At 44.0% G+C, this 19,695-nt stretch overlaps 1 protein-coding gene across 2 annotated transcripts in view; it reads right to left on the bottom strand.

The window, feature by feature from the left end:
• The window catches only part of PDZRN4 (PDZ domain containing ring finger 4), a 251,760-nt gene extending 236,294 nt beyond the window's left edge, over positions 1-15,466 (bottom strand). The window contains exons 1-4 of one of the 2 annotated variants that reach the window (XM_086472509.1): positions 14,793-15,466; positions 14,160-14,166; positions 12,185-12,271; positions 8,174-8,278 (exon numbers count right to left, since the gene is read on the bottom strand). In XM_086472509.1, the coding sequence (XP_086328635.1) occupies positions 8,174-8,278; positions 12,185-12,271; positions 14,160-14,166; positions 14,793-15,466 (873 nt within the window). Of the gene's footprint in view, positions 1-8,173; positions 8,279-12,184; positions 12,272-14,159; positions 14,167-14,782 lie in introns of both variants that reach the window. The other variant, XM_086472499.1, reaches the window with a different exon arrangement.
• Between the last annotated feature and the right edge of the window lie 4,229 nt (positions 15,467-19,695).

Raw genomic sequence — 19,695 nt, forward strand, 5'->3', positions numbered from 1 at the left:
ATGCCCTTCTCTTCCTGGGAAAGGGATGAAAGCAGCAGCATTTGACAGATGTTAGTTAGGTTGTTCAATGCATTCCTGAAAGTGCTTATGAACACCTTTAAAACCTCATATAAACAAAAATTTCCTCCAAACCTACTACCCAGCTGTATATAAAACTGCATTGCTCCTGCTGCTGGGTGAGATGGAAGCATGCTGAAGTTCCATTGTTTTGCAAGTCTTACCTTAAAGCTTAAAAAAAAAAGAAATCATGGGAAGGAAGACAAAGATGACATGCAGCAAAGACAAGCTCAAACAGGGCATCTAGAAAGATGCTGGGTTTCAACTTGCCACGTTTCTGACAAATTATCCCTCAGGGGTGAGATTAGGCACTTTATGGAGAAGATGGGTATGATCAAGCCTTCACACGGTACCTAGGGATCTGTGGTGCATGGTAGCAACACCGTTTATGGGATCCTGTAGGTTCCTAAGTTAGTCAGCTCTTCCACAGGTTAATCAGAATCCTTCCTACCTAACAGCACCACTGACTTGCCAATTTGGCCACTGCTCCACTCTGCAGACACAGTATAATTATTATAGTTCTGCTCCAGCACTGTTCCGCCTTATTTCCCTATCAGGGTTCACAGCAGTGTGTATGGATGATCCTATTCCACAATTCAGTTACCCCTGTTCCTACATTTCCTCCATTTCTCCCACAATGTCTATTTACAGGCAAGCACTCCTGTGGAAACATAAGGTTGGCGCTTTGTACTCTTTAATTGTAAAGCTCAGTTTCCCCTGTTTTTCTTCTTCTAATTCTCCTCCTTCTGCTCCTACAGTGATCCAGCTGCTGTAGAGATCCACCACAGTTGAAGCAAAACAGAAATATTTGTTGGAAAGATAGGGTTATGCACACTCGTGCAGGCAACATCGTGAAGCCTCTTCTAACATGCCTAACCTAAGCCGCCTAGGCAAAGACCCAACACGGACAGTAACAAAGCACCACGCAGCTGCTCACTCAGCCCTACCTCCCTCAGTGGGATAGGGAGGAGAAAATATAACCAAAAGGCTCAAGACAAGGACAGGGAGTCTCCTCCTCTGGAGATACTCAGAACCCGTCTGGACGTGTTCCTGTGTGACCTGATGTAGGCTAACCTGCTTTGGCAGGGGAATTGGACCAGATGATCTCCAGAGGTCCCTTCCAACTCCTACCATTCTATGACTATGATTCTATGAATATAGAAATTCTGCAAATAAACTACTTGGAAAGTTCATCTGGTGGTTATATTCTAATCACATGTTTGGCATTTCCTTTTTTTTTTTTTTAGATAAAAGCACTGTGAGCATACGTATTTCCACAAAAACAACATAGATTACACCTGCACGCATGTCTGGTTTGTCTGTGAGAACACAGCTGGGAAACCCTCCTACAGGCTTGTGCCTCTCTAAAGCTGGTCCACAGGAAGTTCTCAGCAGACAGAAACTTCTCAGTTTATACCTTAGATTTAAAAAAATCACCTTTTAAAATCCAAAGCATTTTAGATTTTTTCATGATGCTGCTTTACATAAGTATCAAAATAACATTTTGCCTTTTTAAAAACGTAAGACTCTATTCAATCAAATAAGGGAACAAATACTGGATTTCTGATCAAAAACCCTGAAGTCATTATTCAGTAGTACCCTATTGATACTAAGTTTTCCACTTGTTAAATATAGTTTTATTTCTCCCTTTCCTTTGAGACAGAAAGTGTATTTTGTGAAGCCTTATTAATATTTGCAAGAAAACATTATATTTGGAAGTGTAATTATTTCAGTAGTCCATTCTCTAACATATTTCACCAAAACAATGCAGAAATTTTAGGTCACACAAACAAAAGTCTCATGTTCTCTTTTTGAAGACACAAACAGTAAATTGCTGGAATTTTAAGTGTTTTTTAGAAGGAACATAAGCTGTTTTTCTAAACATAACATTTGCATTTCAGTTCAGCGAATACAGAGGAATGCAGGCACCTCTAAAGACCTATAGCAAGTCTAGTCAAATTTAGGCTATTGATATTTGGGAACTCAGGCAATTAAGTATAAAATTCAGGCATTCCAGGATGCCCTCAGTGACATGTCAGCTTCTAGCACAGACAGTACATCGAACACTAAGTTCCTCCACCTATGTCAGATCCAGCCTGCACAGCCTTCTGAGAGTAGGCATCAGCAGCAGTAACCACCTTTCAGATGGCATAGTAGCTAGAGCAAAGTCCAGGAGGAGGAAAACCCCAGCTACTGGTATTTATTCAGTCAGGGAACCCTATCTTTCATATCTAGGAGAGTATCCTAGCTAGAGCATATCTTGGTTAACAGCATTTGCTACATCTCTTCTCAAAGTCAGAAATGACACTATGAAGTCAGAAATGCAAGTATGATTCAAAAAAGTGTCATGTAAGATGCAAAACTGCAAGGCAGAGGGAAACTCTCACATATTGGCACAAGTGCTTACCTAGAAAAGGGTAGGACCAGTATTCCAGATACAGCTCCCTGGAACCAGCATCTATTTCACAGCAGATTACCACTGGATAATCCTGACTGTGAAATGCCTGCTGGCACCTAGCTCAGTTTGAAGAGGATGGGTGGAGGCTGGTCTCATGCAGGATAGCCTCTGCCCTACTAACGAGGGCAATTACCTGGATAGGTAAGCTCAATCCTTTGCAGGCAGGGCAGAGGCCCTAACCCAGATCTGTCACTTCTTGGAGAAGCACTCTAAGACTTTCTGGTAAGTTAAAAAGTCAGTGGGGGCAGTAGCTCCTATTCAAATGAAGTTATGTACAGATGTGGTCACACCTGACTTTTTAAAAGTTTCTTCAGACTGATGAAAAAATTCAGATGTCCAAAAACTTGTATCTCGACAGGTGAGGGAGAGGTGAGAAGAAGGTACAGATATTTCTAAGCCTGTGGTATAATTAATTTATAATGCCAGGGATCTTTCAGACTAATTAGGAGTTATCTAATGAATGTAGGTGCCAGACCTGGTTACCTGCAACATAACATCATGAATTTGTTAAGGATTTAAGAGAATTTAACACACCTGAGGCTACTTTGGTCATATTTAGGTATACTGAAATCCACATCACTAAAATTAGCTATATAAAAGCTTCCTCAGCCATCACCCAGATCTTATTAGCCACATCATGTGCAGCTTTGGTTCAAAGCCATTCCAGACCTTCTAGCTCTGATCCCAGGAAGACAGTTTTTAAGCTCACTACTTCTACAGACATAATCTGACAGTGGAGATTCTTAGCCAAATAAACATGACTAGTATCAAAGATTTTGCTTGAGCAACATAGTGAGTGTAATGACAGAAACATGCAGAAGATAAAACATCACAAGGCTGACACACAGCACAGTCAGCAGTCTGGCAATAGTTAAAAAAGTTTCTGTGTAGGCGCTTTGCAGATGTAAGTTACTTCTGCCAGGATAAGCCTCAAGACTTCATCTTTATTGAAACTGGCTTTGCTGACATGCGCTTGAAAGTCATTGTGTGTGTACTCTCAAAAAAAGTGAAAAGAACAAAGGGAAACACAGAATAAGGAATGAAGTCTTATTTATTATACACTTATGGAGCTCAGGCTGCATAAACAAAATACATAGTCATGGTACATATGCATCCATCTCATTTTTCAAAAAGACTTAAAGATGACAGACTAAAAATGTTTTCCTTTCCTCTCTTCTCAATCATTCCTGCTTCTTAGCCATCAAATTAATGAGAATCAACTGACTAAAATGCAAAAGGGCCAATATTCTCATTTCACTTCAGAGTAAAAGAATAGAAGCCTTTGCCTTGCAGTGCAGGGAACAGAAAAACACTTGAGCCTTCCAGACGATGACGTGCTTATAGTTCCTCATATGAGTATTTTGGTTTTCAGCCTAAGCCCCTTTTACTTGCATACAAGGTTTTTCACTGCTGTTGTGTTATTTGGCAAACTTACTACTGAAGGTTCAGCCATGACTATAGGGCTTTGTCTCCTAGGCAATGTGAATTAACAGTAACTCTTTTTTCCTCAAATTGATGAAATATTGCTTGGTTTGGTTTGTTGGGTTTTTTTTTATGGATTCGGGAATTCCATATGGGTTGCAAATTCTGTCCTGGTCATGTATTTTATGTACAATGCTGAAGTGAAAAGGTAAAATCAGCATATCCCACTTGACTAATACAATGGTATTTTGCAAGACACTGTGACTTACAGAATGAAAGAGGACTTGAGAAAATCAGTCACTGTTTTTTTCTAAAGTTGGGCTCAAAACCAGAGGAGATGACATACTAAATTCTGTAAAATTTAATACTATATGAAGAAAAAACAACCCAAAACGAGTATAAAGAACCAGTTCTGAATGGCTTGTTAGTGTACTTGGAGCTCTGGCCAACGTGGTGCCATTCTTATGTAAAGTTGAACTGACTGCTAACTGAGAGAGTAAAATTTTTGTCCATGCAGAACTGTCCATGTGCTACTTCCAGTGTTACTGCTCAGAACTATAAATATGTATTAGAAAAGCAGCGGTAAAACACTTTCATGTATCAACAACATTGCCAAGGATCATAGCTGTTTTATACTGCTCGAGGAGGCTATTAGCATTAGCAAAGATGAGCAGTGAACTTACTCAGTAGGAAAGATCTGCACAAAGTGAGGAGGAGATGAAATGATGCATAGCTGTGTAACTGTGATCCATTCTAAACACACTTTGTATCTTTTCTGAGCAGCAATCATAATTCTTTGAACCAGCATGAACTAAGAGACAGCCCTGTGCATGGCTTGCTGCTTCTCTCCTCCTTGGGATTCACAGGCAGAGTGGAAAGGAAGACAGAGACCCAAAAGTTAGAGGTCTGGTGGCTTTATACCACTGCTCACACCCAAGGCTTTCATGTTGGGAGCCACAGATATCAACGCTGCATATAGTTTTATGAGATGCTTTTTATAGCATGTGATCAGTGTTTAGTCCCAGAACACAAGTCACACTGTGTTAAATCAGGGAGTTAGATTTTTGGATAAAAACTCCTGAAAGCAGCAGAAGACCATGACATCTGGAGGAACCTGCTACATAGAAGTAATTAATGAGGAAGAGTTCCTCCTTGATGAACAAATAAAGATCATTTTTGGCTTGTACTAAGATTCCTGAACGTACACATCACCAAAATGCTGCTTGTGCACATCACTGTCCCAAGGCCAGCTTTACACTGCATAAACAAGTCTGTTCTCACAGAGCAGCTAACCTTGAATAAAGAGGGTAAAGCTGTGCCTGAAATCTTCTGTTCCTCAGAAAATGATCATTGAGGGTCCTGTGACCATACCCTGTGAAGAGCTGCAGCCCCCTGACACAGAGTACCTGGGGCTGTCACCCTTCACTTCTCCCTGTCACCCTCACCCACCAGCACCCTTCCAGCCCACAGGAATCTGTTTCAGCTTTCAGATCCTCAAGCACTAAATACATTCACCCGAGGGTAAGGCCCAAATAAACACCAACCTTTTTCAGATGGAAGTGTCAAAGAGGCTCTATGGCCCATATTCTGGTCACATTGATCTCAAAACGCTGGCGGAACTCAAGCCGTTTGTGTGGCATTTTAACATTTAGAATAAATGCCTTAAGAAAGAAACCTGATTTCTCCCCTTGGCACCCTTTGAAATACTGTAACAATCATTTGGCAAAGTTGCTGCCATAGGTAATGACGTATATAAAGCGAAAGGCAGCACGACTTATGTCTGCCAGGATTGGCTCGGCTCACAATTACAGCTGCCAATGCCATAGGACTGTGAAATCCATTTGCTGCACTAGGTTACCCACAAGATGGTCATCTGAAATGTGCACACTCACTGCAGTCAACCACGTGCAGTTAACATTTGTTAAACATCTGATAAAGCACTGAAACAAATTACCTTCTTTATTTAGCAACACGCCTTGAGAACAGATTTTCTCCTGATTTAATGGGATAGTTCTGTCCATTATCCTATTAGCTACGCATTGCTAGAAGCACCCCAGGCACCACATTGCCAAACAACTGACTGAGGCTATTAAAGGCTCTTCAAACAACTTCGGTTCCTTCTGCTCTTGATTATTGAAAAATGGTCTCATAAAATATCACTCATTAGATCAGATCACCAAATGAGTGAAAAGCAAGCAGGAATAAGAAATCCCACTTCCTATCAACTTTTCACTAAAGCTTATATTGTGTGTATCTGCCAACAGTTTTGAAAGTTACACCATCCGACTTATTTCCTCACAGAAAAAGCTTTCACATTGATCTTTCACAACAAACCACAGCAGTGCTGGAAGGGCATCCTGCTGCAAGAAGACATCGATAGCTACGTATGGGCAAGGAAAAACTCAACTTTTTGACTCCAGCTGCTTCCTAGATCTAGCATCTAGGGAATAATTACTTATTTGCATTTCATTTAGAAAGTCTTAGTGTTACCATTTCTCCTCCTCTTTTTATTTTAATCTAACAAATTTTTAAACACTGAAACACTTAGTAGAATATTTGGCCTAACTCCGAATATTTTTAAATGCTTGTCTGAATACGAAAATTTATATACAAAGCTGTTGTACATTAATACGGTGAGAATGGTGCTCTGTTCAGAGTTGTATGAATACTTTGCTAGACTGGATCTATAGTTTCACACAGAACTGAAATCTGTACGTTCTCAGTAGCAATTTAAATATCAGTATAATTTTATGGAGTCAGAATTTTTCAACAAATAAAAATAGAGCATTGGTTACGATGGCATTTTCAGAAATGACCTCATGTTTAATAAATGCTGGTTTTGTCACTTTATTCTTCCTTCCTCCAAAACCACTCCATTTTGTCTTAAAAATCAAGGCAATATAAAAGAACAATAAAATAAAGCAGGAAGTGTTGAGCAAATGCATAAAACTATATAGCTGGTCAGTCTGTAGAAAATACAACATGGTAAGTGAAACAGTAATGTCAGAAGAAAATAGATTTTTTTTCAGCATAGGGCTGCTGTTACAAAAAAAAAAAAAAAAAAAGAAACCTGGATGCAAAAGCTTTTTGTGTATCTTGGGGAGATAAGAGTTATGTTGCAAGTTCAGTTCCACTCAGCCAGCTTGGTTTCTACTAGAGATGCAGTATCTGCCAGCTGAGAGCATGAGCTTTCTTTTACAAGAAAATACAATAATTTGGTTTCACACACTGCTCTAGGCTCCCAACATTAAGAGCAATGCCAGCATTCAAACACTCTTGGCTTATGTTTCTAGTCCTTAACAGCGATATAATGCAAGAAGCCAGCAGCAGCACTCTGCATTTGTCTTCCAATCCACTTGTGTCGTGTGTCTTTGTTCAAAACCCCATCCAACTGGCAAGTTCACACCATGCTTCTAAGCCTCCCCTAAACCCAGCAGCTACTGGTACGTGCTGTCATTCAGAGAGTTATATTAGAGCTGCGATGTGAAATGCCATTTTGACAGCACCCTAAGGAGTCTATTTCAGTGACTGAAACTGTTCCTTCGAGATCTCTTAGAGGGCTAATTATGGTTACCCATGTAGGCTAGGCAGCAACCTATTCACACTGAGTTACCGATTTTTTTTTTTTAATTACTGTTATTTTATGGGGAAAAAACTGCAAACAACACAGGAATACACTTGAAAATTTCCAAGCTAGCATATTACATGACTGGGAAAGAGAGCTATATTGGTCCTGGTGACTACAACAAATTATCTACTTCTGATCATATAGCAGAAGGTACTTTCTCTAACTGCTTAAGAAGTTTCACAGCACTGCTTACCAGCCCAGCTTCTCTGCAGTGTCCCAGAATCACAACAGTAATATCCCAGGGCAAATTCGCCAGGGCAAAATCGATTTCACTAAACCTGTGAATTTCCGTAGAGTCAACTGCCTTCTTTCACAAGTTAATGAAAAGAAATAGAAAATGCCTCTCTTGCTTGCTGTTTCAGTGTTTACACCTTTGCCTCACTTAAAGCAGCTTAATCCCAAAACCAATACACTTACTAGCTGTTGGAAAAATCTACCACACGTCTTCACATCTGAAAAATGTTCAAGCAGTTCAGTGTACAAGAATCACATTCAGACACAATAAAAGAGGAAAATTACAATGTATTTAGTGTAAAAACCATCAAATCCTTGATTGAGCTGATAATACAACAGATTAATCCACTGGTGGGTTTTTTTTTGTTTCTTACCTCAATAATCTTGTCATGAATTTGCAAGCCTTCTGCTTTGTCTGCAGGTCCATTTTCCAAAATCTTCGAGACATAAATTCCCTCAGCAGATTCCTCCTGATTGTTCTGTACCAAGCGTTAGGGAAGTCATAAAAAGGGCCACATTAGTACAGGAAATGAGATGGTACTAAAATCAGCAGCAATGAAAAATGCAAATCCACCTGAAATATTCAGCTTGCTTTTCCAAGAACTGAGCTCCTTGGGATTTTTTTTTTTAAACTTGCTTAACACAAACTAGTCATTAATCAAAATGACAGAATTAATGAACTACTCCAGCATTTTTTATTAGATTATCCATTTACTTCTGGTTATTTTAGTCTAAATGAGACACAGGGTGCAATGGTAATCAGATCCCAGCTAAAATATTTAAAGCACACCTCAAACGTCACAGCAGTGACTAGTACATAAATGCACAGAGGAAAATACTCATAAAAATGGATGCACAAGGGTTTCTCTCAGGAGGGAAAGAGCTCCCGCAGTACTGCTGCTTGTAAACTTTTTTCCTTCATTTGAAAATAAAGCTCCAAGGAACAAAGTGATATTAGTTAGCTGGCATGTAACAGTGATAGGATTTGGTTGGAATTGGTTAACCTCATAAATCCTATTCACATGGGAGACTGAGAACTTGCTCAACTGTGAAATCCGTACAGATCAGCTCCGGACAAAAAGAGAACCCACTTCCAGTTGATCTCTACACGTTGCTAAATACAACTCGCATGGTCAAATTTAAAGCAGATTAAGTTATCTACACAGCTGGAACGATATACCTGATCTTGTCGCACATCTAAATTTACTTAATTTCATTGCATGATAGTTTAAAATAATTTAAAATCATTATTATTAAAGAAATAATGCCAAGCAGACACTGCCTACTTAAGCTATTTTTAAATATTCATACAAGTAAAAACCTAGACAGCAATAAATGAAGGAATCTTTTTCCAGATGATTTATGCTTTGGATAGCTGTTTATATGATGCTTATTTTCCCTCTGTGACTGGTGAATCCCTGACCAACAGCAAGATTCATATGTGTACAGGTTTCTAGGTCTAGGTCCTGTACACTCATGGGGAAAATTATATTTTTTCTATTAAGAAAATGATAAAAGGCATAAGAAAAATTGGAGCCACTGGAAAACATGCTTTACAGTATGTGGCAATGGTCCTATGGAGACTCAACCCAGGTAGATTTCAGGTTAACAAATATTTGTTCAACACTGTGATAGTCAGACTATGATTTCATAAACTCCTTCTTTTTCCCTTTGTCACAGAGACTCATAGGTGTCAGGTAAGAAGCAAAAGGGAGATTTATGAACAGTTCCAGCAATATTTTGAAATGATGAACAAACAAACCTCCACTGAGTTCCCATCTAAGCAGTGAGAAATGAAATTCTGATATAAGAAGTATAATAGCCATTAACGAAAATGCACAAGGGACATAGTTTGTTTTTTCCTTAAGAAAACTAAAGGCTAGATTACAGCATCTTCACCCATACAAAACTGTAATTTTTTCCGTAAGTAATTTCACTGGGTTTTTCAAGAGTAATGTATGACCTGGTAAGAAAAAGGATATTTCAGACTGGCTTGTGGTCCCCATTGGTAGCACCTGCTGCTATCCACTGGTCCTGACACGAAAACACAGCACGTGGCATACTAAGCTCTGGCATCTTGTCACACAGCCCAAAGCTGGAGGGGAGCTATGGAGATGAACGGTGTTCCCGACCTTTAGCTGAGGCTGTGGGTGACTGCAGGAGCCCCAAGCCGTGCCAGCAGCACACATCTACCTCCAGCCCGGCTTTGCCATGGTGTCCTCAAGGTGGGACAGCCTCTGCAGCCTGCTCTGCAGGACAGTCCTCCCAGCCAGCCAGAGCTGGGGCCCAGGACAAAAGTGGGGATCAAAGTAGCCCTGCTCTATTAGAATAATGAATCACTTCCCAGAAACACACACCTATGTGAAACGACTCCTTTCCTGACAAAATAAAAGGCAAGCTTGTGGTGAGCCATTCCTTTCCTCTCCTCCTCCCTCCAGGTAGATGCTGAACACTGGGGAAGCCTATTATCGACTGAGATGAAACACAGCCAATGGAAAGTATGTATGTACATTCCCCAAGTCACCAAGAGTCACCTGCTTTCCAATGGCAAAAACCTGCACTGCACTTGTAAAACACAAACAACACGCGGTGAAGAACACATTCCCACGTAGGTAACTAATATAATGACACCACTGTTCTGCTCTTTGCTGCAAGAGCCAACGCTTCACTCAAGGCCACTTTTTCCCGGAACAACCTGAATGTACTGATGGCCTTCATGAACTCTTTTTAACTTGTTACCAAACAATTCCTGTTCTAGTATCTAAGTTTTTGAGTGGGGTTTTTATTTTCATTATTTAAGTCAAGTCCATCCTTTTTTCCTGTTATACCCTTTGGCTCCAGATATGTTGAGCAAGACTTTATACTCATATCTGGGAACTGCCAATCAAATGTCTGTGGTATTCACATTTATCACAATGACAAAAAAAAAACCAAACCCCAGAGTTTTAAACTTCGAAGACTCAAAAATCCCTGAGACCCAAGTCTGCCTCACAGCTCCACCAACTTCTCCATCTCCAACTATCAGTGGTAATGGAAGACCATGACCATTTCCTTCTCTCCGGTCAGGAGTGCTCTCCATGAACAGTGCTACAAACCTTCATATATTTATCATTTACCCCTTAAACTTCCAGTTTGTAATATGAAAAACCGTTCCAGTATGCACTGTCAGCATGTAAGTACTTCAGAGAAGCTCAGCTGCCATCCCAGGAAAGCTGAACACCATGCTCCCTGTTCCTTGGAGTTTTCCTACAGCTGTAAATACCAGAAGTCACACTGCAGTACAAACTAAAGATTGTCTGGACTTTGTTACTGATAAACTCAAAATATGGATATAATCAAAGCACATGTATTTTATCTTATAGCCACCTGTCGTCTCACCCTTCTACCAAAAAATCCAAGAAACTCTTCCTTTGGATTTACAGCCCCAACATTTTGTAACTGTTGGTCTTCATATTTACCCACAGGGAATAGTAATTCTGCAGAGCTGACAGTGAACTTCTTAGACTAATGGGAACAGACTCTTTGGCACCGATAAATATAGCTTTAGAGCAGAAGATTGCCAAACTAATATACAGGGTCCCATTCCCCTCCTCAATAATAGTAGGAGGTTACAATTTTCCCACTTAACAAGAACCTGATCAGTGCATAATTATTACCAAGCCTTTTTTAATCAACTATTAAACTATTAATTTTCCAGTTTAACAGGCTTCTTTACCCTTCACATGTAATGACACTCCTGATTAATGCTTTTGGAAGGATGAAGTGGAAAAAAAAAAAAAAAAGCATATTCTTATGCATATTCTAGGGATCCTTATGCGTATCCTATGGTTTTCAATGAACTTTCTAAACCTAGACTGATGAGACAAGGTTGATTTAAGATATATGATCGATGAGAACTCTGTTTCAGTTCATAGAGAAATAAAAACTGAAAGTAGGCATGTGAGAGCAGGACATGCGCTTAAACTACCTGAGCTACAGTAGCAAATTTTCATCTCTCCTTTAAGGGAAAAAAAAAAAAGCAAGCTGTTTCCAAAGATTCCAATGGCTTAATCCTGCAACAATGACTCTAATAAGTAGCCCCAGAGATTTCCCTTGAACAGCTTGCATGAATACATACTACTTACATGGGAAGTGAGCACAGATCAGCCTAAAGTTTTAAAGTAAAAACAAAGGGAACACCTCTCCTGAAAATGAGAATAGTCCAGTTCTCACAAGATTATGATTTCAAAACAATTACTCCAATTGCACCTGATAATATACAGTTCTTCTATCTATGGAGCTGATTCCATACCTACTGTCATCAGAAGTAACCCTTTTTATTACTAACAGTGTGTATAATCACATAAAGTATGGTCAAAATAACCTACAATTACTTTTCTCATTACCTGATTGGGTCGTCCTCCTATAATATTGAATCCCAAAGTATCATTTTCTCGGTGTAGCATGACCGTTAATGGTTTGGGTTCTCCTCCCTAAGAAGCAAGAGGTGAAATACCGTTAAAGAATACAGTCTCAAAAAAAAGATCTTAAGCATTAATGTATAAAAGATTTTTAGCTGGAGCACACGCTAATGCTTAAAGGAAAATTAGGCTGAAAAGACAACAAAAGACTTTGTGCTAGAAAAAAAGCAAAGGAAAAGTCACCTGCCACTGAAAAGTAACAGGTAACACCTGATTGTCTTCAGTGCCGAACAGAAAAAAGTGCAGGCTTTTGGTGGAAGGATGCTCAGCACCACTGAAAAAAGTCAGAGCTCCAAATGTCTGGAAGTCTCTAAAAAAATAAATTCCCTATGTATATCAACATTTCAGACATTAAAAATGTAGGTTAAAATACACAACATTGTAATTTTCAGACCCCAAAGTCATATCAGTACACATTTCATAGCAACTTTCAGGGAAGATACATACAGAAATGAAACCCAACTCTTCATCCCAACCTTTCACTTCTCTCTCAAAGAACCCAAACCCAGGTCTGTAAAAAAGTAGGGGTTTTTCTAAACAATGTTTAAAATATAAAGCAAACATTCAAAACCAGTAACGGAGTCAAAGTTAAAAATGAAAAAGAGAAAGAAACTTTTTCCTTCATTGGAACAGACAAATAATTTCTTAAAAAAAAAAAAAAAAAAAAAAAAAAAGAGTAAAAAATATTTGGAGGCTTCAGCACAGCAAGTTAGCTTGTATTGTCTTGTTCACCTATGGTAATAGTTACATTTCAGGAGCCATATTCCCCACAAAAAGATTTTCATCCAGCACTGTTAGGTGTTTGTGTTTGCCAGTCTTTATAAATTAGTCGATTAATGTAAATTTGACACCTAAATAAGGCACACCTTTCTAAACTTTCAAAACATAACACTTAACGCTGAAGGCCATATTCTATTAACAGTGACAGTGAAAGGTTTCATTGCCGCATGATACATTTGCCTTTAATAAAGTACATTTTTACTTTATTGATCGCTTCTCTTCCCAAAGCCGTTTCACTCCCGGCCCTGGTCCCACCGGTGCAGGCTCCGGAGAGGCAGCACCCACAGCAGCACCTGCCGGCAGCGCTCAGGCACGGCAGATGCTCCACCGCTGCTCAGGAGAGGCGATGCCTCCATGCCTGCCCCGCACCTCCTGCCAGCTCCTCACTGAAAACCCGCATCTCTCTCCTCCCTTCTGCAGCCACCGCTTTCCTTGCACACGCCACACTCCTTAGCAGTCCCTGCTGCCCCCCTTCATATGACCTTATCCCACCTGCCAAGAGATGTATGAGCACACCGCCCAGAGCCAACAACCTAAACCTCATGGATAGCTACTCAAAGGAAATTTTTAAAAAAGAGAAAAAGATTAAATATTCAAGTCCCCAAACACGAAGTTTCTCAATGCCACGAAGACCCATGTTTCTAGGCACGCAGGCGTCCTTTGAATGATGCCCCATTTCCCATGCAGATGCTAGCACACCACATGGCTTCAGGGGTGAGTTTGGCTGCTCAGACCTATTCCACCTGGGATTTTGCTTCCCAAGGGTCCACGAAGATTTGGGTAAGAAGAAAGAATTCTTTGCATTAAAACACTCCTCACCAGAGCTGCAAGCAGCAGTGCCAGAGCCTGCGCAGCAATCTTCCAGCCGGGAGCTAGCGCTCAAAAAACCCTTACAGTGCGTGAAGCCAGCTCACCAGTACACTTGGATGGTTTATTTAGCCTGAAGGAAGCCAGCCGCTATCAAGGCAGTGTCATCAGCCCCCAGAAGCACTGGCACCCGTCTCTGCTATCAACAGTGTCAACTGTTACTCCGTTCGACCCAACGAGAGAGACTTTGCTGTCCTTTCACCACCGTTCCTGCAGTTTACAATAATTGTATGCTCTAGTTTTTTAAGACAACTTCTCGACTGCTCAGGTAAAAGTCAAAAGCCAGGTCCATGCCCCTGAGCTTCTGTCAGTCCCAGCTGGAGCAAACTGAGCAGCAGCAGCAGCAGCCGGGTCCCTGCAAGGCCCGATGCGGACACCCTGCCCGGAGGAACCGGGACCGTGTGCCGGCTGCCAGCCGCAGAGCGAACCCCCCTCCCCTCCCGCCCCCTCTCCAGCCTCCCCGGCCAAGCAAGCGACGAGCCGCGCTCGGCCACCGCCGCCACCAGGCATGGCTGCTCGCACCCACCGCCCGGGCTTTCGGCCACCGAAGGGCGCCGACACAGGGACCGACACGGGGCGCGTCCCCGGCCGGGGCTGCTGGCTCTATCTCCCCGGGGCGGGCGAGGGGAGAAGCGGCTCGCACCGCCCGGGGGATGCGCGGGGGGCGAGGGGGATCTGGCTGGGTCCCAGCGCGGACCTGGGGGTGACTGCCGCCCACCCAACCCTCCCCCCCCCCCCGGGGGGGACAGCGCCCGCACCGTCGCCTCGGCCGGTCGCTCACAAGTTGGGCAGGGCGAAAGCAGGGCCGGGGAGCGCCCCGCTGGAGGGGCGCAGGCCGGGGCGCGCTGCCCCGCCGGCCCCCGCGGCCGCACTCACCTTGCCGGGCTGGCTGCCCGCCAGGTCCCGGGCGATGCTGCTGATGTGGCTCATGTACTGGCCGAACTTCGCCTGGTACCGCCGCGCCGTCAGCTGCACCTCGCTCTGCAGCGCCGAGAGCTGCGCTAGCAGCGACTTCTCCCTCCTGCTCCAGCGCAGGGCCTCCCTCCTCCGCTCGGGACCCGGCTCCGGGCTGCCGCCGCCCTTCAGCGCCCGCAGGCAGCCGTGCCCGCCGCCCGCCCGCGGCCGCGGGGGGTCCCCCGGCGCCGGCCGCTGCGGCTGCCCCGCGGAGCCGCCCCCCGGGCGGCCGGGAGGGGGCCCGCCCCGCGGCTCCGGCTCGGCGGGGTCGGGCGGCGGCGGCGGCCCGTAGCGGCACGCCGCGAGGTGGGCGGGCAGCTCCCGCAGCCGCACGGTGCGGCCGCAGCCCCGCGGGCTGTAGTCGCACTTGACCTCCAGCTTCTGGACGAGGCTGCGGAGGGGCAGGACGGGGCGCAGCTCGGCGGCCGCCAGCGGCCGGCAGCGCAGCGGGCAGCGCCGCCGCCGCGCCGCCCAGGGCAGCAGGCAGCCGGCGCAGAAGACGTGCCCGCACGGCGTGGACAGCGGCTCCTCCAGCACCCGCCCGCACAGCTTGCACTGCAGCTCCGCCGCCACCGGCGCCGCGAAGCGCGCCGGGTCGAAGCCCATGGCGCGGCCGGGGACCGCGAAACTTTCGGCGCCGCGGCCCCGGCCCGGCCCCGGCGGCGCTGGAACCGCTCCCGGCGGGCGGACGGCGTTGAGGGGCGGGCGGAGGAGCGGGGCCGCGCCGGGGGAGGCGGGCGGCAGCGCCGAGCTGCAGTTCCCAGCGGCTCTCCCCCACCCTCCCGCATTAACTCCCACTCGCCGGCGCTACCGCCCCACGCCCAGCCCCGGCACCACCTCCGCCCTCCCGGGGCATCCTCGCTGCGCGGCGGGGCGAGGGGCCGAGCCGCGGGGATGCGCCGCCGCCCGCCCCAGCCTGCGCCCGCCGTGCAGGCACGGTCCCGGCGGCCGAGCGGTGCCCCCCGCAGGTCCCTCGGGGTTGGGTTGTGGTCCTGGGGGTGGGAAGTTGACAGCCTGCAAAGCAGCGAGTGGCTCAGGCTCTTTTACTGTAGCACCTATGTGCCGGTGAATAGTGTACGCGGATGAGTATGCCTATTTCATCTCTCTCTGAAAGGCTTGCTCCTCTCTTGCGCTCCTGTTTTGGGCTACCCGCCACGGCATAGAAAGCTGAAGTCCCCAGTACTAATGCTCTCTTTGTTGCCATACCAAAAAAAAAATAGTCAGGATAACAAAATTGCTTCTTGAGTTCCCTTAAACAACAACATATGTATAAACAACACTTTCAATTTAAGAAAAGCTAAAACACAGCGAAATCTGGAAATGCATAGTTAGGATCAATAGTCGGGCTGGATTCTACCCCTTCATTGCTGCACAACCCACAACATGCACTGAAACATGAAACCCCTAACACATTCCCCACATAACTTTACTATTGAAAACACAGGGCCAGATTGCTGCCCCCCAGCCCCGTGGAAAACCTCCCAGAGGACAGCGGGATGGATCCCTCTGAGGGGTTTCTTCAGTGCGCTCCCTCACATGTGGGTCAGACACCATCACTTTTGGAAAGGGTGGCAGGTTTGGCTTGTCCAGGCCCAGATCACAGGGTGTTTCTGGACTGAGGACTCCTGAGGCAGAGCCAGGGTGTGTCCTCACCAGTTCTGCAATTCCTGCCTAAAACTCTGAATCCCAAGAGCATCCCTCCGGGAAAGCCATCAGGGCTTCTGAGACCCACTAATGAATGGTTCTCTTCCGTGACTAAGAATGCAGGGGGGACGCAGCAGAGGCAAATACTAATCACTTTTTCCCAAAGCAAGAAGGAAAACTCTGCACATACCTGCCCCTAGAACTGTACCTGGGACCACAGATCTGTTACATCTGCCCATAATTATTTAACAAAAGTTTCTCAGCAATTTTAAACAATAAGAATTAGCAATGCCTCATGGAACATCTACAGATCCAAATATTACTGAGAAGCACCAGCAACCTACCATTTCTGCCTTGCCACACAGAAACCCACAGTTTCAGTTGGATTACTGTGGCCATAAAATAAATAAACAAATGAACTTCGCCATCAAATAGTCTCTCAGCTTGAAGAAAATGCACTATAATACATTATACAGTATTTCATTGCAGATCAAAACCACATTCTCTCATACACACAAAAAAAGGAAATCAGACACCCCAAGTAACTTATTATGCTATTCATTCTGGGTTTTGGTCATCTAGTACTTCCATCGGTTTTAATTGCTTTGCTCATAAGGTCAGAATCAACGTCATTCCAAATGTTGCAGAAAATTGTCAAAAAATAGCATTCTCCTCATCTGTCTTTGAATTTAACTATTCATGTGACCTTATTATGTGTTTGTACCATCTCTTCTGTCCCCATGTCCTGATGTATCTTCTTTACTTCCATATACATGGCCCAAAACCACATTTCTGAACACAGGCAGTAACATCTACACTCATAAGTTAAACTGGGCAAAGAACAGGCCCCAACACTGGCCTATGATCTCTTAAACTGGTATTGCCTCTGTTAATCTGTTGGCGAGATGCTTGTAATGGTTTTGGCCAAGGCCTGCAAGCAGCCTCCCAAACCACACTTAGGCATGGAGCAAGGGTTGTAAGGGGCAGTCCCATGAGGTACTTTGGGATGGCCGCCTTGCTTCGGGTGTGACAGCTTAGAGGTGAGGCTGTGCGTCCTGCTGGGGTCCTGGCACATTTTATCACCAGAACAAATGCAGCCAAAGGGATGATACAGCCAGGTTTGAGCCTCAGAGCCTTTAGGCTTCTTTTAAATTAGGTGATTAATTAAATGAAGGTTTAGGAATCCTGTGGTAAGCATATTTTTAAAAAAACCCTGTCCTTTCTGGCCCACCTTGGGCACTGGTGACATGTCAGTGCGCTGGCAAAATGGTTCCAGGTGGTTATGCCCTTTCTCTGTTCATGCTGGAGTAAGAAGCTATCTTTCTTTGCCAAGATGTGTGCATGGATGGCAGCACAGGTGACTGGGTTTATATCAAAAGTAATTTTCCAGTGCAGGAACCTGTAATACACGCAAGTGCACAAAACTTTTCTAAAGGTAACAGCTGTCTGCATACCAGACCTTCACGGAAATGGGTACACATGGATAAATGCATACAAACATTACCAATGTACTTACATGGGATTATTCCTACAATTAGTCCTATTAGTTCTGACGTAACCAGGAAATGAAAAACACAATCCTCATATGTTCATAAACTGTGCTTAAAGACACAACATAATTATGACCTTGTTTGCTCATCTGAGGTCTCAGCACCTACAGCTCCAGGATTCATACAGCTGCTCCAGTTGTGGCTTCACTGCGATGGTCAAAGAGGGAAATGCAGATTTAGTGAGATGGGGAGAGGCTGAGGAGCAAACAGCAGTGCCCTCAGGAACACTGCCCACAGCTGTGATAGCCTGTACAGCTCCACCACTCACACTGGGACTGCACCCAGTCACGAATCAAACAAATGTGCAGTATCTTGTTTCCAGGACAATCCATATGGTCAACAGCTTTCACCCCCGTATTCCCTTTTGCTCTACCTGATAAAGCAGCAAAAGTAATTTAAAGTAGGAAAGCACTTGCTTTCTTAGTCACACATACCTATACACACACACACTTTGAGGAAGGATTTGGTGGAGGTAACTGCTGCTGAGGGAGCTCTTTATCAGCTGCTCCTGGACATCAGAGATGGGGGGAAGAGCTATTTCACACGTAAAATCAAGGGTTATTTCTGCCTGTAGCTCTTGTCTCATCCTAAGAGGATCTGCAGTTTAAAGTGTGAACTATACAGCTGTTCCCAAATCTTCTGATGAAAGAATCCTGAGATAAGAATTACTGCTCTGAAATCCTAAAGGTAACTGGAAGGCTCCCGGCTCCATTGACGTCAATGGAGAAAATCCAACGAACTTTCAATTCACATATGTGGGAATAAAGTATGTATTTTTGTATTTTCCTCCTCATTTTCATAACCATTTTGCCCTATTATTCAACCATAGGATTTCAAAAGAAGGTACTTTTCTTAGTCACACTAGTAAAACCCTGTAATTAATTTAGAGCCAGGAGGACCCAGCAACTTCACTCCGAGAGCAGAATTTAGACCTGAGTGTTTGCTGTCAAAACCTGTTATCACCAGAAGTCTGGAAAGAATGAATGCCATTGCATTTTGGCAAAGAAAAGATTGTAAGCATAAATTTAGTCCATATAACTCATGTTCCATTGTAGAGAATCACCTCAGACATTTTTTTCCCCTTTATCTTCAAGTCAGCAAGCAATTTTTCTGCACCACAGTTTGTCATTGCAGCATGTTAAGAGGGTTTGAGGAAGTGTCCCTAAGATGGAGGAGTAAAAAAAAGTCTGAAAGCTCACAATTATTTGCTGAAACCTGAACAAGTATTTGCATTCAGCTGTTAAGGAAAGAAACTTCAAAAAGACTGCAGACATTCAGTGAAGAAGTTTACATACAGAAAACATTTGTGATCTATACTGTTCATCAGCAGAAAGGCACTATATGGTCTCAGTTTGATTATGTTTGACATCAAACGTGTCAAGGATCAGCTTTGGCCACTAGAAAAATGAGAAGGAGTCTTAAAAAGCAGTAAGTGGGAGGTCTGGAGTTTGGACCTGCCTCTTTCATTCACCGAATGGCCTTAAGCAAGTCCTGTAACTACTTTCCATTTTTCACTTCACTTACTTCTCATGCTGCCCAGCAGAATTCACAGCACTTGATTGAAGTCTCTATACAATGCCGATGCTAACAAAGCTGCAGCATTAAGGCAGCAGTCCTTAGGGCAATCAAAAGAGAAGTCTG

This window comes from Leptosomus discolor, chromosome 1, assembly GCF_034619465.1.
Source record: "Leptosomus discolor isolate bLepDis1 chromosome 1, bLepDis1.hap2, whole genome shotgun sequence".
Taxonomy (NCBI): Eukaryota; Metazoa; Chordata; class Aves; order Leptosomiformes; family Leptosomidae; genus Leptosomus; species Leptosomus discolor.